At 39.0% G+C, this 26,665-nt stretch overlaps 1 protein-coding gene across 3 annotated transcripts in view; it reads left to right on the top strand.

Moving 5' to 3' along the window:
• VPS41 (VPS41 subunit of HOPS complex) overlaps window positions 1-26,665 on the top strand; it is a 210,565-nt gene that overhangs the window by 73,367 nt on the left and 110,533 nt on the right. For all 3 annotated transcript variants that reach the window (XM_028490200.2, XM_028490199.2, XM_007127370.4), the window contains 3 exons: window positions 10,541-10,615; window positions 20,665-20,727; window positions 23,080-23,145. In XM_028490200.2, coding sequence (XP_028346001.1) covers window positions 10,541-10,615; window positions 20,665-20,727; window positions 23,080-23,145 — 204 coding nt within the window. The remainder of the gene's footprint in view (window positions 1-10,540; window positions 10,616-20,664; window positions 20,728-23,079; window positions 23,146-26,665) is intronic.

Genomic DNA, 26,665 nt, shown 5'->3' with positions numbered 1-26,665 from the left:
ATTCAGCCACAGAAAGGGCCGTGCCTGGGATGGTTCCAAAAGTGAAGTTTTCTTTGTCCTCAGGACATGGAACCTCCACCCCTACATAGACGTGGGGCAACCAGGGAAGCTGAGCCTCGTATTCAGGGATTTTACTCGGGCTCTGTTACAGAGTCATGATTGGCTGCTGGGTTGTCCACGTGGTTGATTTCAGCTTCCGGGTTGACCGATACCTTGTGACCCAAAGCCTCCACCCTAAATCACAGGCTTGGTCTTTGTGGCCCAAGCAGCCCCACCATAAGACGCTCCTATCAGATGTGCAGGTGTGACTTAGATGACTTCCAGAAGCCGAGGGCAAAGGCCAGACCTCTCTTTGTCTAAGGCCATATTCTTCTCTAAATAATGATTCTTTTTTAACTTAATTTTAAAAATGAACATTTAGATTCCTAGCTTTTAGAAATTTAGGTAATTTTTAAATTATTTATGTATTTACTTACCTACTTACCTATCTATCTGTTTGCACCGGGTCTTAGTTGTGGCACGCGGTATCTTCGTTGCAGCATGCAGGATCTTTAGTTGCAGCACGTGGGCTCTTAGTTGCGGCATGTGGTATCTAGTTCCCTGACCAGGGATCCAGCCCTCGCCCCCTGCATTGCGAGTGTGGAGTCTTAGCCACTGGACCACCAAGGAAGTCCGTAGGTAATTTTCATTTCTCAGTGTCTTACAAAAGAAACCTGCTATGGAAAGCATCTTGTTGCAAAATAATCTTTGTACTTCTCCTTGGTTATAATAGGCAACGCATATTTTAAAGAATTTTGATACACGTTGCCAAATGATCCTTCGGCAAGTTTCTCCAAATTTGAATTACCACTCCCAATGTAAGAGGAGTGTCTATTTTTGTGCTTCTTCGCTAAAACTAAGGTGTTTGAAAAATCTTTGCTGATTGCTGATTCCATAGGTTAAATATCTCATTGTTGTACTTTTCATGTATTGATTGTTACTGAGGTTGCCTCTTGTTCCTGTTTATCTACAGTTTGTTTCTTTTGGGAGTTGACTGTTTAGTTGGTTTGATTTACGTGAGTAGAAAACCCAAATTTCTTCAAAAACTAAAGAATATTTTAAAATGTACAGTAAGCTGCCAAGTTATTTGCAGTGTTCATGATAATGAGCTGTTGTGAATCAGTTTTAAAATTATGGACACCCTGATAGCAAAACAATTTCTTTCTCTGGCTTCACGCTTAGAATGTATAGTTTAAGATTGCACCTTTTTTTTTTTTTTTTTTTTTTTTTTGCGGGTACGCGGGCCTCTCACTGTCGTGGCCTCTCCCGTTGCGGAGCACAGGCTCCGGACGCGCAGGCTCAGCGGCCATGGCTCAGGAGCCCAGCTGCTCCGCGGCATGTGGGATCTTCCCGCACCGGGACACAAACCCATGTCCCCTGCATTGGCAGGCAGACTCTCAACCACTGCGCCACCAGGGAAGCCCAAGATTGCAGCTTTTACAGATGTATTAACTAGCTTCTCTCTCCATTTCTATTTGAAGTGACCTAAGAAGTAGAAAATATTTGTGCTCTCATTTTAAAATAGGGAAAGAAGGAAGTGGTAAATAAACATGTGCTAAATACCTCATCTTCTAAATTGCATTTATTTCGGGTGGGGGGAAGAGACATAATTCAAGTATGATTTAGTAATTTAAAGATAATCACTAACAAGATAAAAATAGAATAAACTATCTAAATTCTTTGATGCGTCAAGAAAAAGAATTTGAGTAACATAGCAAAAGAATAATAGATGGAGAAACGTAATTTTTAAAGTATAAAGGAATGTAGCAACTAAGAGAACACTAAATGGGCCAGGTATTGTTACTAGAAGAAAAATAGCCTCAGCTTTGAAGGACAAATATCCCACCAGCCGATGGAAGTGAAAAATAAGGATGTGAGCAAAAATATATTATAAAAAGCCAAACAAAAATTAAGCATTTTGGCAGTAACAGTATAAGAAAAAATAGAGTTTAAGGCAAAAGAGCATTAACCAGCAGAATGCATATTATATTGATGATAGGTACAAGTGAAAAGGAAAATATAACAATTATACCCTTTGATTTGCCAAATTATAGGTCATCTAATAGCTGGATCAGAATGGTTTTTAAAATCAAGGAGGAATGGACAAAACTACAATTGTAGTGGGAAGTTTTTGAAGCATGTTTCTATCAGTCTTTGCTAGATCAAGAAGAAAAAGTTAAACAAGGACATATAGAAATTAAATAATATATACAACATTATTAAAAATATATGTATTTTGGGGCTTCCCTGGTGGTGCAGTGGTTGAGAGTCCGCCTGCCGATGCAGGGGACCACGGGTTCATGCCCCGGTCCGGGAAGATCCCACATGCCGCGGAGCGGCTGGGCCCGTGAGCCCTAGCCACTGAGCCTACACATCCAGAGCCTGTGCTCCGCAGCGGGAGAGGCCACAGTGGTGAGAGGCCTGCGTACCGCAAAAAAAAAAAAAAAAAAAAAAAAGAAATGTATTTTGAACCCTAAAATAGAAAATATGAATTATTTCAAAATGATATCTTATGTTTCAAAGAGCAACCCATTAATTTAACAGATAGACACAGACCACATAACTGACCACAACTGTAGTCACACTAGAGTTTATTAATAATTTGATAAATAAGCAAATAATACCACCACCACCTTTAGAAATGGAACAAAACAAAAGAAAATAAAATGTTACTTTTCCCAAAGGAGATATAATTATTACAATAACACAGTATTTTCTGGTCTCTGGTTTGTGGCCATTGGTATACCCAAAGGCAAATGCAAAATATTTGATTTTTTTATGATTAAGAAATGAGCAGTTACAACTAACGAGCATTATACTAATGCCAGGAAATTAGAGTAAGGTCAACGAAATTGTACAGCAAATAGGTACTTCCCTGGTGGCACAGTGGTTAAGAATCTGCCTGCCAATGCAGGGGACCTGGGTTCGAGCCCTGGTCTGGGAAGATCCCACATGCCGCGGAGCACCTAAGCCCGTGCACCACAACTGCTGAGCCTGTGCTCTGGAGCCTGCGAGCCACAGCTACTGGGCCTGCACTCTAGAGCCCGTGAGCCACAGCTGCTGGGCCTGCATGCCACAACTGCTGAAGCCCGCGTGCCCTAGAGCCTGTGCTCCGCAACAAGAGAAGCCGCTGCAGTGAGAAGCCCATGCCCCGCAATGAAGGGTGGCCTCCGCTCGCCGCAACTAGAGAGAGCCCGCGAGCAGCAGCGAAGACCCAATGCTGCCAAAAATTTTTAAATAAATAAATTTATTTTTAAAAACCAGCAAATTGATTGATGGTAGTATTGCGTCTATAAAAAGGCCAATACAACTGATAAATATCTGATAAGGATAACAGTAAAAAAGGAAATAAAATATTAATATACATGTGAGATATTGCTGTGTATATATTTTGCTATTTCCAAATAGGAAAACTAATATTACCTACTTCACAGAATTTCTGTGAGGAGTAAATTATTTAATATGTATAGAACTCTTAGAATAGAGACTGATGTATAATAAGCATATAGTAAATGTTTACTTATTAGTAGTCGTATTACTACTTACTAGTAGTAGTAGTATTAATATCATTAGTATTATTAAAATATTAAAAGAATACAAAGTGAAATGAAAATATTTCATCATTAAGAACTTGGAATGCACAATTTTCTGGGAAAATGTAAATGACCAGAATAGAATTAGGACATTTGAGTAGCTTGACAGTTGTGGGAAAAATAAGCGTAAACCAAGAAATAATCCGTTGAAGGTGTAGATCCCAGACATTTTTATGGATGGGCAAATTCTTCTTAATTTTATTTAGAAATCTTTAATGTTTGTTCTTATTTTGAAATATAACTTTTTAAAACCCATTTTAAAATGTGCAGGGGAACAAATAGTAATAAAGCAAACAATCCTGTGAACTACCACTCTGTCGAGAGCAGACCGTGTGATTCCCTTCCGCACCCACACTCGCAGTTCCCTTAGTGGGAGCCACTGTGCTGACCTTCGTAGGAATAACTGCTTAGCTTTTCTTTTTCATTTTATGTCCTCTCTGTGCACCCCCTGGACACTATGGTGTAGTTGTGCCTATCTTTGTTAGGTTGTGTAAGTGGAATCATATTGTACATATATCAGGAATGAGAAAAGCCTGCTGACTGTCATCGCTACTCCCAGAATAAAACAAAGTATGAGACCTCTAAGGGGAGACATAGGCAACTTTATTTAGAGACATTAAAGAAGGCCTAATAAATGGAGAAATGCTCCATGTTTATGGATTAGAAGACTCAACATATTGTAAACATATCAAAGGGAGAGCTGTCAACGCTTCACCTTAGGTGAGTTTGAGGAAGTTTTCTCCTTAAATGGTAAGAGTTTTTACCATGAATGAGTGTTGTTTCGTCAAACACTTTTTGCATCATTGAGATGACCTTATGAATTTCCTCTTGAGACGATCTTATGATTTTCCTCTTTTATTAATGCAAAAAATTATCATATATTAATTCTGCTATCTTGTATCAGCCTCGTAGTTTTGGAGTAAAATTATCTTTTTTTTAAATATATGCTGACTTTGTTAATATTTTCTTTAGGATTTTTTCATTTCTATTCATGAGTGAGATTTACTTGTATTTTTGTCTAACATCCTTTGTTGAGTTTTGTTGTTGTTAGGTTATGCTGTCCTGGTAAAATGAGTTGGGGAGCATTTCCTTTTTATTCTGTCGTCTGGAAGATTTTGTGTGTGATTGGAAGTTTGTGTTCTTTGAACTATCTCATGAAAATATTCTAGTGAGTGAGTTTGACAGTAAATAAGATAAGTAAAATACATAGTAAGATAGTAGTAAGTGCTAAGGAGAAAAAATAAGTATTACAGTGAAGGAGCTATGAATGTTTGGGTGAAGTGTTGAAATTTCAGATCCATTGGCCTGAAAAGATGACTACCAGTGAAGAACTGGCAGAAAAGCATGCCAGGCACCAGCAAACAAATGCAAAGGCTCTAGGACTGGAGAAACAGCAAGAAGGTCACCGTGGCTGGAGGAGCGAGAACAAGGCCAAGGGTGAATAAGGCAGGGCTTTAGCCATATCATTTAGGACTGTCAGGTCATAATAAACACTTTGGGTTTTATCCTGAGATGGGAGGCCTTTGGAGGGTTTGAAACAAGGAGTGACATTGTCTGATCCACCTATTAACAATATACTCTACTGGTTTGTTGAGGTTAGATTTCTAGGAGAGTTAGGGCAGAAGTAGGTCTACCCGTTTGGAGACTATTACAATAATCCAGGCAAGGGTGATGATAGCCTAAACCAGGATGGCAGCCATAGGGGTGGTGAAAGTCTAGATAAATTTTGTTTGAAGAGATGATAGGAATTGCTGACAGATAGCAATGTAAAGTGTGGAAGAAAGGAGTCAAGAATGGCTCCAAGGTTTTTGTCTTGTGCAATGAGAGGATTGTATCAGTCCTTGACTACTACAGATGGGCGAGACATCAGGAAGAGCCTTTCCAGGAAGGAAGATCAGATTCTCAGTTTTGGATATGCTTTAGTTCATATGCCCGTTTAGGCATCCAAGTACATATGTAAAATAAGCAGTCCTAGATATTGGTCTGGAATAGGGAGAGGCCCAGTTTAGGGATTTCAATTCAGGAGTCATCCCATGGCCTGGAGAGAATACCAAGAGAGCTCGTGTAGATGTAAAAGGGAAGAGGTGCCAGGACTGAGCTATGAGGTACAGGGATCAGGAGATGAGGAGTTTTCGGCCAAAGAGACTGAGACGGAGCAACTAGAAATTCCAAAGAAAACTCAGACAAGTATGATACATTGGAAGCAGAGAGAGGGGGAGAGTGGTCTTCAGTGTTACATGCTTGTATTAGGTAAAGTAAGTTAGGATTGAATAATGACCATTATGTGTGGCAACATATGGGGGTCATTTTATCTTGTAATTCTCATGAAAGTATAAATACTTGAGAAAAACCAAGGAAAGTGTGAAAAATTGTGACTGGGACTCACCTTACCAGATATCAACATACCATGTACGTCTTCTGTAATTAAATCAATGTTGAAAGGATGTAACAATGGACAAAGAGTTGAAAACCCAGAAGATTATCTCAGTGTATATAAATATTTATTATATGATAAACATAGTTCTCTTCAGAAGGAGAAGGGTGTGGTTTTTAAAAAATGGGGCTAGTCCAAATGGGTATCCATTTGGAAGAAGATAAGATGAATCGTGAGAGTATTAAAAACTTAGATGTGAGAGATAAAGCAATAACCATCCTGCAAAAATATACAGGAGACCACGTATACAATGTCAGGGTAAGGTATTGTACCAAGACCTCATACCCTTTAAAAAAAAAAAAAAAAAAGAAGGAAATGGACAAGAAAAGAACAAACATTAATAGAAAAAATAAGATGTGAACAGAGTTTTTAGAAGAACAAATTAATTGGCCGACAGGCTTAAGAAAATGTTTATGTTGTTAGTAATTGGGGAAATAAATCAGTGAATATTGATCCCTGGCAAAAAAAAATAAGTTAACCATTGCTAACAGGTATAAAGGAAAAAGGATTCTTATACCTTGTAGTTATGATTTATTTTCCCCCATAATATTGCTAATGTGATACAAATTAGTTTCTCCTCAGGAAGAAACATGCTGTAAGAAAAAGTTGGGTTTATTCGTACTAAGGATACCACTGTGTAGCCTAGCCACATAGCAGTATTAGGGCTCTAGACAGCTCACGCAAACTCTTGAGGCCTCATTTTCCTTCTTGTGAGGTGGAGATAACCATCCTAGGCTGACTGCTTTTGCCAGAAGTTGTGAGGATCAGCTAACGTGTATGCCAGGTCTTTGAAAATAATACAGCGTGATTCCTAGAATCTTAGCACAGGCCATGAGCACAGAGTCCAAGAACAAATGACGTACAGTTTGACAGGTACATGGGGAGAAGATATACTTCTCGATGTAAGTTGTACAGAAGGGCCTTGTGAAGAAGCATTGTACTCAGCACTGAGGCTCAGTTTGGTAGGCCTGGAACAGTGCTGCCCTCTAGAACTTTCTGAAATGATGAAAACATTCCGTGATCTGTGTGCTTGAGGACATGAATATTTAACTGTGATTGATTTTAACTAACTTAACTTTCTATATAGTCACATGTGGATAGTACCATATTGGTTAGGACAGGAAACCTTGGCAGTGATCAAGCTACACACATCTATTGAATTATAATGTGAGGTAGGTTATAACTAGAGACCAGTTAAATTACAGTCAGAGTTATGTGGGGTTTATATTTGCCGCAAGTAAAATGGGCATTAAAATGTTGTTTGGCGAACAAAAGATCAGAATCAGGAAGTTGTCAACAGAAGGTACTCAGTGAGGAAAGCATTTATCCAAAGAAGACTGTAGAAGCTGCGCATTCAGACTCATCGGCCAGAAGTCCAGACACACTGGCCTCATTGCTTTCCCAGTTCAGTTTTTGTTTTGCATCTTCCTTGCTGCCCATCACAAAGTTCTTGTCACTGCTCTTAAGGTCAGAGCCCTGGCTCTGCTTTTTCTCTGTTGTGAATCTCATCCATGGGGTTGGTTTATTCTCCTATAAATGGATCAGATATCTCTGTGAGGTCCTTTCCTGTTCTAACATTCTAGGAACTTTTAAGGAGATCGCTTGGTTTTCATGAGCTGAGTTTCAGGAGTGATTTAGGGATCAGGATGAGAAAGGGTTCTGTAGCCAGCTGTCTCCACCTGTAACATGGGAATTTCTCTCAGCAGCATCAGTCAGTGGGTGGCCTTTCCAAGGTCAGGGAGTCTTGGTCTGTCCTGGCCGTGACTTACTAGCTTGAAGATATTTTCCGTTGAGCATGGAACAGTCAATTTTGTGTATTTCCATTTTATTCTTATGCACAAGCCAAATTATTTTAAGGTTAGGTATTTTAAAAAATGAATTTGCAGGCTCATGTTGAAACCGATGAAGTCTTAATTCTCATTTTGTGGTTAGTTTGTTTTATCATGTTTTGTGGAAGATAGTTGTAAACTGTCATTACTTAAGAAGCAAAAGAAAAGAAAAGGTTGCCATTTTTTAATGTTGTCAACATTTACTGATTTTGATTCCTCTTTAGAAAATCCACCTGTATGCATATTTTAGTGAGTAAACAGTTGGCTACATAGAGAACTGGAAAACTGTGAAAAATATTAAAAGTACAGTTGTGTGTTTAACCTACTACATCCAAAATAGAATGCCTAATTCCATCTTCACAGATTTTTAAATTTGAGATTACTCAAAAGAATGGAGGATGACAAAGTTAGTTACTATCAATTAGACCCTGTGGAATTCCCCCAGAAAGTACTAAGCATAGAGTATAAATAAAAAGTTGATTTAGTAATTTATAAGAGAAGAAGAAATGGATTGGCTGGTGAGCCAAAGTAAAATAACTAAGATTTGAGAGTTGCCATATGATCCAACAATCCCACTCCTGGGCACATATCCAGAGAAAACTCTGATTCGAAAAGATACATGCACCCCAATATTCGTAGCAGCACTATTTACAATAGTCAAGACATGGAAGCAACCTAAATGTCCATCAACAGAGGAATGGATAATTAAAAGTACAGTTGTGTGTTTAACCTACTACATCCAAAATAGAATGCCTAATTCCATCTTCACAGATTTTTAAATTTGAGATTACTCAAAAGAATGGAGGATGACAAAGTTAGTTACTATCAATTAGACCCTGTGGAATTCCCCCAGAAAGTACTAAGCATAGAGTATAAATAAAAAGTTGATTTAGTAATTTATAAGAGAAGAAGAAATGGATTGGCTGGTGAGCCAAAGTAAAATAACTAAGATTTGAGAGTTGCCATATGATCCAACAATCCCACTCCTGGGCACATATCCAGAGAAAACTCTGATTCGAAAAGATACATGCACCCCAATATTCGTAGCAGCACTATTTACAATAGTCAAGACATGGAAGCAACCTAAATGTCCATCAACAGAGGAATGGATAAAGAAGATGTGGTACATATATACAACGGAATATTACTCAGCCATAAAAATAGAATGAAATAATGCCTTTGGTATAGATGACCTTATTTACAAAGCAGAAATAGAGACACAGATGTAGAGAACAAACGTATGGATACCAAGAGGGAAAGGGGGAGGTGAGATGAATTGGGAGATTGGGATTGACATATATATGCTATTGATACTATGTATAAAATAGATAACTAATGAGAACCTACTGTATAGCACAGGGAACTCTACTCAGTGCTCTGTGGTGACCTAAATGGGAAGGAAATCCAAAAAAGAGGGGATATATGTATACGTATAGCTGATTCACTTTGCTGTGCAGTAGAAACTAACACAACATTGTAAAGCAACTATACTCCAATAAAAATTTTTTTAAAAAAGAATGAAATAGTGCCATTTGCAGCAGCATGGATGGACCTAGAGATTATCATACTAAGTGAAGAAAGAAAGAGCAAGACGAATACCATATGATCACTTATACGTGGAATGTGATGTAACACAAACAGACTCACAGACACAGAAGACAAACTTACGGTTACCAAAGGGCAGAGGTGGTGGGGCAGTGATAAATGAGGAGTTTGGGATTAGCAGATACACACTACTGTATATAAAATACATAAACAACAAAGTTCTACTGTATAGCATAGGGAACTAAATCTCCTGTGATAAATGAAATAGTGCCATTTGCAGCAGCATGGATGGACCTAGAGATTATCATACTAAGTGAAGAAAGTCAGAAAGAGCAAGACGAATACCATATGATCACTTATACGTGGAATGTGATGTAACAGAAACAGACTCACAGACACAGAAAACAAACTTACGGTTACCAAAGGGCAGAGGTGGTGGGGCAGTGATAAATGAGGAGTTTGGGATTAGCAGATACACACTACTGCATATAAAATACATAAACAACAAAGTTCTACTGTATAGCATAGGGAACTAAATATCCTGTGATAAACCATAATGGAAAAGGATATGAAAAAGAATGTGTGTGTGTGTGTGTGTGTGTGTGTGTGTGTGTATATATATATATATATGAATCATCTTACTGTATACCAGTAACTAACATGACATTGTAAATCAACTATATTTCAATTAAAAAAAAAACTAAAATTTTTCTTTACATCGTGATTTTTATTTTGGTTTTTGTTTTGTTCTTTTAACGAATTTGGCTGGGAAAGAATTTTAGGACTGTGGAGTAAATAGAACAGAACAAATAAAAAGGTACATAACAGGTAAGAAAAGTACCATTTTTAGCTGGGACTTCAAGTACGTGAAATAGGTAATTTGGGGAAATCTTAGGTTTCTGGGCTTACTACATGTCTGGGAACAAAGCTTTATTTTATCATTTTCATTTGCAGAAGCAAAATATGTCTTGGGCTCCTGCATCTAAACTAATAGACAACTTGTATCACTTACATTTTACAAAAAGCCAAGGCATTTAACTTTTGATATATATATGTTTCTGAAGGTTTACCATGTTTGTTTGTTCTTTTGTTTTTAATAGAGTCCTGTGAAGATAAATCAGATTAGCCTGGATGAAAGTGGCGAACACATGGGCGTGTGTTCAGAGGACGGCAAGGTATGGGGATTACATGGTCACGTGGAAAGCAGTGCTCCAGCTCTGTGGGCTGTGATGTTACCAATTCCAAGGGCTCGGAGCAGTGCTGTGCCTACTGTATACCTGCAGTAGGAGAAGCTTGATTATTCTTTTTGGGTATCGGACTTGCTCCCGATTGCTCATAATTAAAGTAAAATATATTTTGCGCAAACGTGCCTTAGGAAAAATAATTACAAGAATGTCAATAATGTAACTAGTATTAAGCTGATTAACAGCTGTGGCAGAGGGACATGTCACCTTAATCATTACTGCCGTGCCACTTAGGCTTCAGCGACTGGTCTGCAGTTCCTGCAAGACAGTGGTTTAATGCCTTTCTGCTATAAATCCACAAAATTGGATTTTGTGGGCATGATTTCTGTGGGCTGGTGGTTTTCATTTTCACACACCAGTTATGAACGTTTCTCTTGAATTATAGAATCTTCTGATAAGCAATCATAGTTTATCAGAAGAATAAAGTGTCTTACAGTGGCCACATTAAATAAATGTAAAATCAATATATGTACAGTTCCTAAAAACCTGGCCCCTACTTCCTCGACCGAGGACGTACATCATTTGTGCAGTGTATAACTAACAATTATCAGTGCTTCTTGCTGATGTTGAGTGTGACATTTAGTGGTTGTGGTGATTGATTTTCCACTTATAAGAATGTCTTTTGTTTTTCAGTCAATGGAAGTCTTTTCTAATGTTGGTTTGCAATGATAAAATTCTAATGCACAGCGCATTTAAGCTACTCTTCTAAAATAACAGTTGAAGAAGAGAGTGCATTAAGAATCATTACAGAACCTTACATAGTCTTGACTTCATAGAGCAGATTTCCTAATCTAATTTTGTTTTTTATGGGATCTAAATTCAATGGGCCATTAGGATAAGTAAATTAAAAACAGTGTAATCAGTGTAAGAGATTTATACCCATTTAATCTGTTAACAAAAGAAAAATGAAGTCTTCTTGACAGACAAGAATGCATTTTTATATGTCTAAGCCTAATATTACCCAAAGAGTCTAGTAATAGTAATTGGAACACTCATGCTTTTCAAAAAGCACTGTCAAATTTTCTGAAATTCTGAGATGAACCACACCATTAAAGATAGATAAGGGAGGAGTTGGTATGTGCAGAAATGGAGAAGAATTATCCAAACTCTTGAAACATTTCGTATTTATAAGAAAGATCATCTTCATTTTTGTTTTCTGAAAGGTGAGGAGGAATTCCTTCTGGATTAATGCCAATGTAATTGAACTAATTTGTTGAAAGAGAATATTGTTTTTGAATTGGAAAACAACTTATACTAAGATACTTCGTCTAAGAATTTTCAGAACTCTAAATTTTGAAGAATTACTGTTTGATGTGGCAAAGCAGTATATTTTAACTACTGTGTCTGGTGGATAACGAGATGACCCTCAGATATCTCCTGGCACACTTCTTGGCAAGCACCTCTGTTTTCCTATTTTAGTCAAATTTATAACTGCCATATTTTGTTGTAGACCCATGATGCATTTTTTTTCCTCTATCACACCCCACATTTTTTTTTAACATCTTTATTGGAGTATAACTGTTTTACAATAGTGTGTTAGTTTCTCCTTTACAACAAAGTGAATCAGTTATACATTCCCTGTGCTATGCGGCTGCTTCCCACTAGCTAACTGTTTTACATTTGGTAGTGTATATATGTCCCTGCCACTCTCTCACTTCGTCACAGCTTACCCTTCCCCCTCCGCATGCCATGATGCATTTTTAAAGAATGGTTTTCTCATATATTTTATCAGTGTTGATAGAATTGAAAATAAATATTTCAGCGCACGTAGTTGTGTAAGCTAGCCCTCTTCGTGGGTTAGTCAGAATTGTGAAAATTGAGGCGCTAATATACAGTGATCTAGTAAAGTGGTTAGTGATGATAGCAACATAAAGATTATTGAGCAAGATCAGCTCCAGATACCTAGATCTCGTGCCTCTTTCAATGGCTGTTGTGATTTTTCTTTCTTTAGTGCATTAAGATTCCTAGACAAATCATTACCTTCTATTTCACAGATAACCTTTGATATTCAGTTTTAAAGTCATAATTCTAACAGTTGTTTAAAATTTACTCTGTTTAGTCAGCTGGTGCTCAGTTCTAATCTTTTTATTTATCCTCGAGTTCCAAATTTTGAAATACACTCACACATATACGGTGTGTGCGTGTGTGCGTTTGTGTGTTACTGGTATACATTTTCAGGTAACTCTCCACATAAGTGCGTACCAGCCTTATTTTCTGATCGCTTGCCTATGTCACCCTCATACATAAACTAGAATTAATTTAATATGGAATTCTGGGTTGAACTATTTTCTCTCAAAGTTTTGGAGACTTTGCTCCCTTCTGACTAACCTTTATTTTCCTAGACATGTCAGAGGCCAGCCTATTTTTCTTGTTTCACAAAACCTTTTTAATGTTTTTTTTGTCCTGCCTTGGAGCTCAGACTCATCATAATAACGACAACACTACCAATGGCAACGAGCAGCCCTTGTAATTCCGTTTGCTAAGTTACTGTCTTGTTTGGGTCTATTTTCATTCATTTTGTCTGGAAGAGGGTAAGCCCTTTTGATCCATATACTGAAGTATTGTTTTCATTTCAGGAAAGTTGACTTCAGTCCTGATTTGGATTATTGCTTCAGTTCCACGTGTTTTCATTTCTTCAGAGAAACTCAATAACACTTAGGCTGGAGGCGGTATCGCGCTGAGGCTAAGAGCATTGCTCTGCCCCGCGCCTGCTTGGGCGGCTTCCCCACTCTTCTCTATTAGGTCAGGGATGTTGCTTGACCCCCGGCCCCTCCGCTGCCTCAGCTGGGCAGTGCGCACAGTGCGAGGCCTGGATGGGAATGTGGCAGAGCCAGTGCTGGGTGTGTGGCAAGTTCGAAGTTCACTGTGTTTTTATTGCTAACCCTTCACTAACCATCTGTAGTCTGGCCTCTTCCCCTCCTATTTTGTTGTACCTCACTCACCTTTTCAAGGTAAGCTGGTGAATGGATAAGCCCTATCCACCCTTCTTCTCTTTTGAAACTATATGTAGGGGGGTCCCCTTTTCTCTACACCCTCTTCGGCATGTATTGTTTGTAGATTTATTTTATTTATTTATTTTTTTTGCGGTACGCGGGCCTCTCACTGTTGTGGCCTCTCCCGCTTTGCGGTACGCGGGCCTCTCACTGCTGTGGCCTCTCCCGTTGCGGAGCGCAGGCTCCGGACGCGCAGGCTCGGCGGCCACGGCTCACGGGCCCAGCCGCTCCGCGGCGTGTGGGATCCTCCCGGACCGGGGCACGAACCCGTGTCCCCCGCATCGGCAGGCGGACTCTCAACCACTGCGCCACCAGGGAAGCCCTGTTTGTAGATTTTTTGATGATGGCCATTCTAACCGGTGTGAAGCAATACCTCACTGTAGTTTTGATTTGCATTTCTCTAATAATTAGTGATGTTGAGACTCTTTTCATGTACTTTTTGGCCATTTGGAGAAATGTCTGTTTGGATCTTCCGCCCGTTTTTTTGATTGAGTTGTTTTTTGATATTGAGCTGCACGAGTTGTTTATATATTTTGGAGATTAATCCCTTGTTGGTCACTTCATTTGCAAGTATTTTCTCCCATTCTGTGGGTTTTCTTTTTGTTTTGTTTATGGTTTCCTTTGCTGTGCAAAAGCTTTTAAGTTTAATTAGGTCCCATTTGTTTATTTTTGTTTTTACTTTCATTACTCTTGGAGGTGGATCAAAAAAAGATCTTGCTGTGATTTACCTCGGAGGGGGAGGGATAAATTGCGAGATTGGGATTGACATATACACAGTACTATATATAGAATAGATAACTAATAAGAACCTACCAAATAGCACAGGGAACTCTATTCAATACTCCCTAATGGCCTGTATGGGAAGAGAATCTAAAAAAGAGTGGATATATGTGTATGTATAACTGACTCACTTTGCTGTACACCTGAAACTAACAGAACATTGTAAGTCAACTATACTCAAATCTTTAAAAATTAATTAATTTTTTAAAAAGAAAGAAAATATACTGTAAGAAAAATTGGTTATGTTTTGTGGCACACACACACATACACACACACACACACACACATATACCTCACACATGTGCTTTGCTTTCTCATGGTTTTTATCCTCTTATTTCTCTGTAGTCAGGGAGAGTTTCTCTTCTTGTTTGGTCCCTTTGCTGAGGTACTTTGCTTCCGATATCAATTTTGCTTTCTGGAGTAGACTTTTATTCTGTTTTGCCTTTTTGTTTTTCCTGAACTCTTTCGATCTCTCCCAATTTTCTTTTCATGTCAGCCTGATCTATGTTTAATTTTTAAAACCAAAAATTATGACTTCTTGTGTGTCTTAGAGTGTCTTAGAGGTGGAGTGGTTGGGAGTGGAATTATCCTGCCACATTTGAGCTGTGTGTTGTCAGCTAAGTGATTCAAACCTCTCTGTGCTTCACCCCATTTCCTCCTCTGTTAAAGGGGGGATAGTAACAGTACCTGCCTCATTAATCATTAGGAGAAATGAATTAGTGAATATATGTCAGTGGTTTGGAATAGTATCTGGAACAGAAGAAACACGTAGTAGTCATCAGCTGTTACCATCATCCTTATCATTGTTGTCCTGTCCTTTGCTCCAGATTCATAGAGGTCTCTTCTTCTTACTGAAGTTGACAAATAGTTTTGTAGTTTGTTTGTTTTTTTCTTTTCTGGTTACTGTTAAAACTTTTTTTTTTTTTTTTTTTTTTTTGGCCGTGCTGCATGGCATGTGGGGTCTTACCTCCCCAACCAGGGATCGAACCTGCACCCCCTGCAGTGGAAGCATGGCGTCTTAACCACTGGACCACCAGGGAAGTCCCTATTAAAACATTTTTTAAAGCATGGTTTTTCTCCCTCTGAGTCACTGGAGTTGTGTTCTGCAGTATTCTTTTTATAGACCTTGTGTGCATTTTTGTTATTCATTTATCCATTCCAGCACAGGGAGACAAGCTCTTTCTGAACCTGGGTTAGCAAACAGATTCAGGCCCCTTGTTATCCAAAAGGATAACATATCCTTTTGGGTGTTGTAGAGTCACCCTTCAGCTCACACAGGGACCTGTTAATGAGCTCCATTTCCTCTGACTGGAGGTATCCAGTTAAGGCAGCTCCTCCAGTGAACTGGGAGCCTCTCCTATCTTCCCTCCTGGGTCTTTGACACTCTCCATGGGTGGAGAATATGAAAACCTGCCATCTCTCCTGCGAGGGTCCCTCCAGCCACTGCCCTAGATGGAATGACAGTTTACATGTTCACCCCTGTTCTTCTAATGCTTGACCTGTTGTTATTTGCAAGCCGGGGTTTGAGAGGGGCTGTTACAATGAAGTAATAGCTGGGAGGGTTGTCCAACACTCTGGTCACCTCAGTCACAGTTTCTCTATGTCAGATGGCCCGTCGTCCAGTTTTCTGGTTTGCAAATACATAGAATTCCATGCTAAAGGGGAGAAGGCTTATACACCTTCCTGATTGTTTCATGAGGGTAGGGTTTCTTTACTTCTGGTGGTAAACACATAGCACATATGTTTTGTGGTCCTCCTATGGCTCTGTGGGTTTGTAGTTAATGAGAAATCCTCCAAGACTTTGCAGTAGATTGACTCTAAGGCCAATTGTTCTGAATTTTCTCTTTTCCTTCATTAGGCATTTTTGTGACAAATTGGGAGAGGTTGTCAGGGCTGCTATAGGGGATACCATTATCAAAAGGATCCTCTCTATTTTAACCTTTAAAAATATGATTCTTAACTCAGATGCAATCTTCCTAAAAGCCCAAACTTCCTAAGCAATAATTCAACGGATTCTTTTCACAGAGGAGTGTGCTAATCACTGAGAAAATGACAATAAAGAGGGAGAGAGAGGGGAAATGAATGAGAATTGTTTTGCATTTTACTAGCTTTAGTGGTTTAAGTTCTGACCAACTAGTTTGGGTGTCACATTAGTGAAATGAACCAAAATATCAAAGGTTTTACAACTTACCCTGCTTGTACTGATAAAGTTTGTGAGACTTGTCTTGTGAAGTCTCAGTGTTTTCCATACTGAAGGAGACAATGACAGTTGAGGAAAATGTTATTCAGTTAAACATACTAATAGAGACTAACCTAAGAGTTCTAATCTTGCTTTGCCGCCTTCAGCAAACACCCCTCCAGCCCCTAATCCGGGTACGCTCTGACACTTTTGCTTCTACTAGTTCTAAAGGGTAGTTATGAGTTTCAGCCTGTTTTCTAAGAACTTCTGCAATTTGTTCTCTTCTGTTTATTCCTTCTTATCACTCTACTATTATATCTTCATATGGATTCGATTTTTTGTTTGTTTTGTTGTTGGATTTGTGATTTTTAAAGGGACACCCCTGGAAATTCATAATTTAATTTTCACCATTAGATTTACAATATTTCTAATATTTATTTTCTCACTGATACCTCAGTCTTTTTCGACGGGCTCATATTTGTTTGTTTTCAGCTCATGTACTTTTCCCTGCAATAAAAATCACTTAACTTTTGTTCTTAAGATCGTCTTTACCCTGTTATAGTCAGAAGGAACTTTATCCATTTGAATGAATAGTCTGCTGCATTTAGTTTCAACTTCTGTTGTAGAGTTGTCTGATTCATTCATGTTAGTTTGGCAAATATTTGAGGCTTTTGATTTTCTTTTCCCTATTCTACTTTTCTTATACTTTATATATTGTAGAAAGATATCTTTATTATTTGCAAATTTTAGGCTAGCTCCTATATTGATAGAGTGTAGAAGAATAGGGCTTGGAATACTCTTCTTGACTTTTACAACCTCAGGTGAGTCATTTATTTTTCCACAGAATCATCTGTTAAACAGGCACAGTGGTGTTTGCTTTCATCCCTAGCTGTCTTGCTATAAGGGCCAAGTGAGGCAGAGCAAGATTTTCACTGCTAGTTACATACTGTCAGTTATCAATCTTTAAAAATATCATTTCAAAGGTATTTCTTCTCATTTTCAAATCCATAAGGAGAGTTTAATTCAGAATAAAATTTCTAAAAAAGCCAGAATGACACTGGCCATTTTAATAGACAGCTTTTCCAGAAGGTTGTTCCCTCCACAGTTGGAAAAGACTGAGAAGTGACATCACATCTTTGAGGAGAGGTTATCGAAATATACTTTCCGATTGGAATGTTAGCCTAGAAATTATGCTGTGCCTCACACAGGGCTTCCCCATTGGTTAAAAGCGAGTCAGATTACAGCTAAAAAATAAATTTAGAGCTAAGAGGAACATCTAGACATAGCTAGATGTTGACCACGGTATGAGTGAAATAAATATGTTCCACCTGAAAAAAAATACATCATTTTACCCCACCAGAAGTTTGTCTAGGGTGGGATCTGGCCATTAATTTCCAGGAATCTTAACTGTGCAGTCTGGCCTGAGACCCACCGAGGTAAAGCACGTGGAAGTATTTAGAGGTCCAAGTTGGTAGTAGGAGTGTAAGAGTTGACGGGACCACGTTGTCAGTGACATTGTTAGAATGAATTCATAGAAGTAGCTTGTGTTAGAAGAATGTAAACTTCCTAGTTTAGCATGAGTTTCTACTGATGTAACATTAATAAGTTGAGCACTTGTTAATTTACTCCATTAAGATTCAGGTGATACAGTACTTGTCTTATTTTGACCCCGTTTTCTTGGATTTGTTGGGCTTAGTCAACTACATCTTCCTGGGATAGGGTAAAACTCTGAATGCAGTGCTTTTCTTTTGAGCTTCTCTACCGCCATTTTATAAGAAGTTCAATGCATCCTGTGCGTATACATTCATATAAAAGCAGTGATGCAGTGCCCTCTGAACAATGAGAAGCAAGGTGGTAGTGGGGCCTGCATGTATTTGCCATGTCAAGAATACATTTTAACAGACTAGCTCTGAGTAAATCAAATTCCCTCTATGTTACATTGTACCACGTGCTGTTCTTGGAACCCAAATAACATACTTGGCACAAAGGTATAAAAACAGCAGTCACAAAATGAGTGGAATATTCTAAAGATTTTATAGTTTAACGAAAGAATTTATCTCCTCAAATGATATCATAACATGAGTACATTTTCCTCTTGGAACTTGCACACATGAACTACTCAGAACTTACTAAGATGGGGACTTCCCTGGTGGTCCAGTGGTTAAGACTGTGCACTTCCAATGCAGGGATCACGGGTTCGATCCCTGGTCGGGGAACTAGGATCCTGCATGCTATGCTGCACGGCCAAAAAAAGAAAAAAAAAAAAAAAACTAAGATGAAAGCAAGAAGACGTCTAAGTAGTTTTATATCTATTTAAAAAATTGAATTTGTAATGAAAAACTTTCTCACAGAGAGCCATTGGACCCAGATGGCTTCACAGGTGAATTCTTAAACATTTAAAGGAGAAATAACACCACTCTTCTAGAGACTAGAAAAAGAGTGAACACATCTCAAGTGTTGGGAAATAGTTCTAAGTGCCCCTAATAGCTGGTTCCACGTGTTTGAGAGCTCCTGGAATTCATATGCTGTGCTTGTGAGAGTGTAAATTGATTGGAACCACTTTGCGAAGTCGTCTGGCTGTCTATTAGATGTGAACAGATGCGTAACCTATGACTCAACAATTCCATTTCTTCATAAATGGGTATATAAGTGGACCAAAAGATTTGGAAAGAGTATTCACTGCAGCATTATTCATAATAGCCTCCGTCTGGAAACAACCCAAATGATCGGTGGAAGATGGATACATAAATTATGATGTATTCATATATTGAAATACTATACGGCAGCGACAAAGAACCAGCTCCTGCTGTACGTACATAGCAGTATGGATAAATACCAGAAAGAAAATGTCGAGTGAAAGAAGCCAGTGAAATAGTTTATGATTCTATTTATGTAAAATTCAAACATTAGCACAGCTTACTGAAGGTGATAGGTTTTGGAGGAGCGGTTAGTTTGCGAGGGTGTGAATGAATGGGAAGGAATACAAGGGAGCTTCTTGGGTTCTACTTCTTGGCCTGGGTCGTGGTTGCAGCGATATGTTCATATCATAAAAATTTGTCAAGCTCTGAATCTGTCATCTGTACCCTTTATGTACATTACTCAATTGAATATGTATGTTATTCAATTTTTAAAGTCAATCACTCAGAGAAAAGGTTAAGATTAAACAACTTTAAGGGAGGCGCTGATAAGGAGAAAATTCAATCTTACATTTATATGCTCTAAATAGATTCAAGATAAGATTGTAAATGAAGTGCAGTTCACGTAATCTCTTGCCACTTTGATCTGCACAGTTGATGTTATGTATCTGTGACTCAAAAAAGAAGCTCTTTTTTCCTTCAAGGAAAGGAATAAATAATTCCTTTAGGAATAGTCTATGGGAAGTTCATAAAAGGGTATTAGTAACCTATTCATATCTATTTCATTTTTAAAGTTGACGTCCATTTAATAAAACAAACTTGTGGTGTGCAAAGGGAACTCTATCCATGAAATACATGTAAAAATTTAATTTCAGCAGTGTGTTTTCACCCCCATAGAATTGTTTTCATTGGATATGTAATAGAGATTACAAGGGCTTTAGATTACTAGGTGTTCTACTTTTTTTTTTAAGATTTTTTAAAAATAAATTTATTTACTTAATTTTGGCTGTGTTGGGTCTTCGTTGCTGTGTGCAGGCTCGCGGGCTTTCTCTAGTTGCAGCGAGTGGGGGCTACTCTTCGTTGCGGAGCACAGGCTCTAGGTGCGCAGGCTTCAGTAGTTGTGGTATGTGGGCTCAGTAGTTGTGGCTCGCGGGCTGTAGAGCGCAGGCTCCATAGCTGTGGTGCACAGGCTTAGTTGCTCTGCGGCATGTGGGATCTTCCCAGACCAGGGCTCGAACCTGTGTCCCCTGCATTGGCAGGCAGATTCTTAACCACTGCGCCACCAGGGAAATCCCTTATTCTACTTTTTTATTGATAGTATGTGTTCTCACTGACTCAGCAGCCTTCTTTGTTACTGTCATGGTGAACTGACAAGATCCATTTACTTTTTAGGTGCAGGTGTTTGGACTGTATTCTGGAGAAGAATTTCATGAGACTTTTGACTGTCCCATTAAAGTAAGTATTCAGTAAGTTTTAATTTTTCTAAGGATTTTCTCAACAAAGGCAATAGGGTTACGATACTTTGAACACTACCAATCTTGCACTAATTTTGTCAGTAAGTATCTGTTCAACCAATGTACCAGATACTATTTGATGCTGGGAAGGTACAAAGAATGTATATTATGTGACTGTGATCTCAGTCTATCCTCAGGAATCTTTTGTTGTAGTGGGTGAGATGATACACACACACACACACACACACACACACACACACACACACACACACACACACACACACACACACAATCTGTGATTAAAGACTCAGAGGTAAAAACAGTGTTAAGGGATCTAAAACTGAGAGAGGTTACTTCTAGCTGTCCTCGTTAATGATGGCTTTGTAGATGGACTGTTGTTTGGGCTTTAATATACGGGGCTGATGGAGAAAGCTGACTTCCCATGTGGAAGAACAGTATAATATAAACGGAGAGGCTAGAAAATTCAAATCGTGTTCAGGAAGTGGCAAATAGTCTAGTTTAGATGGTGCATAAAATACTGACTTGGCAGGAAAGCTGCACAGGCCGATGGACGCTGGCTTTATATTCAGACTAAGGAATTTGGACTCCGTCTGATAGACAAGGAGAAATTACTGAATGTTGAAGAGCAAAGAAGTGGTGTAAACTGAGCTAAGCTAAAGGAAAAGTAATATGGCAGCCATAACAGTGTTAGATGTGAGAGCTGATAGACCCGAGGTAACAGGACCGAGTTTAGGTAACAGGACCGAGTTTAGGTAACAGTCATGGTAGTTACAGTGGGTATTACAGTTGTTAAAGGAAGAGGTCGTTGATTTTTCTCAGGTGTTTATTCAAACATTTATTGATCAACAGGCGAAGGAGAGATGGGATCTGCTGTGTGTTTTAGAAAGCCAGCCCTGCCACAGTGCAGGGGGATGTAAGCAAGAGAGTGACTGGGGACAGGAGACGATTTAGAAGGCTAATGCTGTACTCTAGAAACGGTGTTACAGGAGCTCAATGAAAAGAGGGAGAGCGAGTACTCAAGATGGTGTAGAAGGAATGAATTGGGAAAGCCTCGAGGAGGTAGACTTACTAAGACTTAGTGATGGCGTGGCCGAGGGTCGTAAAAGATGGAGGAGCTGAGGGTAGATCCAGGTTCTTGCTTTGGTAATGGTGTGTGGGAATGCCGTCAATGGAAATAAGGGATGGTTTGAGGAAGGATGTTGCTAGTTTGGGCTTGAGTCTAGATAACTGTAGCACATCTGGCGGAAATGCTATGTAGGAAACATTCATGGAAACATGAACATGGACCTCAGTATGGAGATTGGCCCTAAAAACACAAAATGGATAATGGATAATGGTTAGAGAAGTGAGGAGTCATATGCTAAATGCCCTCAAAATGACAGTGTAGGAAGAGGAATCTATTCCGTTGGAGGATGGAAATGTATTAGTTAATTAATAAGAGTGTAGAATGTATTTAGTTGGAGTTTGATGAAGGTGTAATTGTGTGAATTTTTTTTAATGCTCAGAAATATTCTGTTAGGTTGGAAAAAAACACAGTGTATTAGTTGATGAATACATGGGTTTGGGGATAAGAAAATAAGGAGGCAGAGTCTCTGCAGTCTGACAGCCATAAAAGGGGAGCCCCGAAGATGGGTTTACACTGAGTGCAGCCACCAGACCTTCAGAAATGCCACTGGCAAGTGAAGTAAACGGTGATGAGGGATGGAGCAGCCTTGAGAGCACCCTTTGTAAGGGGTTGGGAGGAGATCATGGAGAGCGGATGAGAGCCAGGGGGCTGGGAACTGAGGCTGGAGGTGAAAGGGAAGGGCCTGGCTGCTGAGGTCCGGAACTCCTGGGTCCTGCAGCTCTGTTGTCTTTCTGCTGTTAGGGTGTGGATGTAATTGTGCTAAGTGTCTGAGGCTGCATCGCCAGCCCTGTTCCACTGGGTGCTCTCAGTCACTGGAAGGCGTCTGGACGAGGAGATAGTTGGGTTCTTTCTCTGGGTTTCTTCTATGAAATGTATTCAGTTACAAACATTTGTGACATCTCTCTGCCTCTACTGACCGCCTTGGCTGTCTCTAAAGAGGGTCACCCACTCAGAGGGTCCCACTCAGCCAGAAACGACAACTGTTCACTCTCATCTTTTAGCTTTGACCCAGCTTCGTAGAAGAAACCTTTTCATACCAGAGCAAAACTCATCCTCAGTTGGTGCAGAATATTACCTGCATGGATTACTTCCTACCAGGATACCGGGTTGATTTTTAGATCATGCTGCCGGTAATGTACAAAGGGCTTTCATTCTGTGCTGGAGCTGTGACTCCTAAACCACTGTTGGGTCCTTATTCCCTTGCAGATCATTGCCGTGCATCCTCATTTCGTGAGATCCAGCTGCAAGCAGTTTGTGACCGGAGGGAAGAAGGTAAACGCTGCGTGTTGACCGTCACATGCCGTCTTTGAGGGGGTTCTGTTTGCTCTTTAATTTATCTTTAGTATTTTTAATGTCTGCCTCTTCATGCAGAGAAAATTCGCGAAAGCACAATGTAGTGAAATCATGAGACCGTCACCTCCTGGGGGAGGTGTGGCCTCAGTGCTTCTCACTGACATTCCTTTGGAGTAGATGTAGGGCAAAAACAGAGATGTTACTCCAGCTACCACCTAGTGCTTTGAAATATTGTCCCTTCCACAAAGAAGAAGTAGCATTTAACAGTAACAAAAGAGCAAGTAAACTAGTGTTTTTTCCCCTTGTAGAAAATCTCATGCAGGCCTTGAGAAAGTTTTAGAACAATTATGGCTCTTTTTTACTGACATGTTCCTGGCATATTTTATTATCTTAGTGCTATTTAAAAAATAAGAGTAAAATAATCCTTTTGTACATTTACATGTTTGTAGATAAATTCTAAAATTAAAGACTCTGCTTATAGGATAAGTTCATTTTTCTATTTTTATTCAGCAGAGATTTTTTTTAAACCATTTTTATAATGAAATGCTACCACTGTCCTGGAACTCTGAATGTTATTTCATATTCAGTTTGGGGATCAGTGGAGAGAAGGCTCTGTGTGGTGTTTCTATAGCAGGGTGTAGCTATGGAATGGCTGCTTTGAGGCTCAGCTACCAAATGATATGGAATGTTCTGTAGTAGTTATCTGTTTTTTTCCCTTGGTCTGCAGCTTCAGAGAATGATAGGGCATTCATAGAATGTCTATAGAATTAATCAGCGGGAATTACAGATTTAAACTAACTTTCTCTATCTTAGACCTGCAGCGAATTCACTCCTGAAAGAAATCGCTACCTTACTTGTCTTTGTTGACCTCAGGAAAGAGTACCTTTAAAATTCCTCTTGTTAAAGTGTTTCTTTACTAAGCACTTTTCTAGTTAGGAAATTTTATGTGAGCTAGAGCATGAATTCACTTAGCTGTTGTCGACTGAAAAAGCACAACGTGAGAGCTGTGAGTTAAGTTTTATCTGGGGCAAGATTAGGGCTATAGCCCAGGAGACAGCATTTCAGAGAGCTCTGAGGAACTGCTCGAAAGAGGTAGGGGGAAGGTCAGTATATATGGGATTTTGGTGCAGGGGGAGTGCATGCAGTCAAGCACATATTTTTTTGCACACGTTTCTCTACTAGTCTCATGAAGGTTACTGCTGGTCACAAGGAGCATACGTCACCATGAAGGATTTTAGTGCTTTTCTAGATATGAGGAGATGCAAGAATTGGGCTCATAAAATTGGCTCCTGAAAATATCTAACTATCTGACGACCTGTTCTGCCAGTTTTTTTTTGTTTTGTTTTTTTTTTTCCCCAGAGCACAGAGTGCCTGATTTCTGATCTCCACCCTGAACTCCTTTCAGAGGGTGTTGAAGGTCAGCAGCTGTAGTGGCTCATAATTTAATCCTTGTAGAGGTAAATAGCAAGTGCCAGTTTGTAGGTGACAGTATAATTTAAACCCAGGCATTTTTATTTAAAACTCAGTGGGGATAAAGGATGCTGAGTCACTGTGTTTTTTTTAATTTAAGTGGCCTAAAACAACAAACTTTCATTATCTCACAGGTCAGAAATTAAAGAGTGACTTGCCTGTATGGCTCTGGCTCAGAGTCTCTTGTGAGATTTCAGTCTGTTTTTTGCCCAGGGCTGCACTCATTTGAAGGCTTGACTGGGGCTGGAGTATCTGCTTTCTAAAAGGTCTGTTGCTTTCTTAAGAGCAATCCCTTATAAAATGTTGGTAACTTAAAATATTGATAAATCACTTTGGTTGAAGTATTTCCCTAGTGGGGGTGCAGTTTTGAGTTCTAGCTTTCCAATTTCATAAGTTAGAGATTTTACAGTTGTCCCCTGTTTTTGGAAGGTATTGGTAGGAAAGAACATATTAGAGATAATATGAGTGATGTCCAAGTGGACTCAAACTCATACTTTGGGATTTTCCTGTGGTGGTGTGTGTTCTTAATAATCAGGTTGTTGGTGGAGGTTAATAATTGCTTTTATACTGTGAAGGATACCTATAGTCTGATGTAGTTTGCCACAGTAGTTTTGCTACATGAGTGTCTTGTCAACCTGCAGGATGCCCGGGTTAACTGTGTCAATTTCATGTTCTTCGTCCTTCTCCTTAGCATTTGACATCATTTACAAACATCTGTAGGAAGGACCTTGTGAATGTAGCTGTTTGGGCCAAAGCTTGTTGAGTAGATACATGAGCAATTATATGGACGACAGAGTAGTCCGGCATCCAAGTGCGGGCAAGGTCGTATGGAAAGAACTTGGAATTTATACAAAGACTACGTTGTGAATAGCAGTAAAATAAGTAGAATTCACTGAATGCTGAACAGGCAAGAACATCAGAGAGTTGGTTCATCTTTTTGGTTATCACTGACTGCTTGACAAGTTTTCTGTGTTCACTGTTCTAAGAGACAGCATTGTCTTTTCTCCTTTTTTCCTATTCACTTCTCCAGAAATGCATGGGTAGACATTTCTTCCCAAGCACAAAAAGATGTTTAATTATGTGTATATAAATTAAAAACAGTTCAGGTCATGTGGTGAAAAAGTTAAAAAAAATGATATTGTTAGAATTTCTGGATTAAAATAATTTAAAAGAAAAAACACACACCAAAGGGTTAGTGTATTCTATAAAGGACTTCGGATATTGAGCTTGATAATGTGTGATATTTTGAAGTGAAGAATCAGAGGATTCCACATGTCAATGTAAATGATATTGTCATCTCTTTTAGATTTTTTAATAGCTTTATTGATGTGTAATTTGCATACCATCAAGTTCACCAGTTTAAAGTGTACAATTCAGGGACTTCCTTGCTGGTCCTGTGGTTGAGACTCCACGCTTTCACTGCGGGGGGCGCAGTTTCCACCCCTGGTCGGGGAACTAAGATGCCGCATGCTGTGTGGCACAACCAAAAAACTAGAGTGTACAATTCAATGGTTTTTAGTATATTTACAGAGTTGTGCAGCCATCACCATAATCTAATTTTAGAGCATTTCCATCATCCCAACCTCGCCCCCGTTAGCAGTTACTCCATATTCCCCTTCCCCCACTTCCCAGCCCCAAGCTGCCACTAAAGTATTTCACTTCTCTATAAATTTGTCTGTTCTGGATGTTTCATATAAATTCTGGGTATTTCATGTAAATGGAGTCATACAATAAGTATGTGACCTTTGTGTCTAACTTCTTTCATTAGTTTTCTAGGTACATCCATGTTGTAGCATGTATCAGTACTTCATTCCTTTTTATGGCCAAATTACATTTCATCGTATGGATATATCATATTTTATTTGGCAATATTTAATTATTTATTATTTAAATATTTTATTTAAATATTTATCAGTTGATGGACATTTGGGTTGTTTCCACCTTTTGACTATTCTGAATAATGCTGCTGTGAACAGTAGTCAAAACATGGAAGCAACCTAAATGGATAAAGAAAATATGGTGTGTATAT

This window comes from Physeter macrocephalus, chromosome 5 (assembly GCF_002837175.3).
Source record: "Physeter macrocephalus isolate SW-GA chromosome 5, ASM283717v5, whole genome shotgun sequence".
NCBI classification, from domain to species: Eukaryota; Metazoa; Chordata; class Mammalia; order Artiodactyla; family Physeteridae; genus Physeter; species Physeter macrocephalus.
Note: the sequence above shows the minus strand (reverse complement) of the source record. Positions and strands in the feature narration are given on the sequence as shown.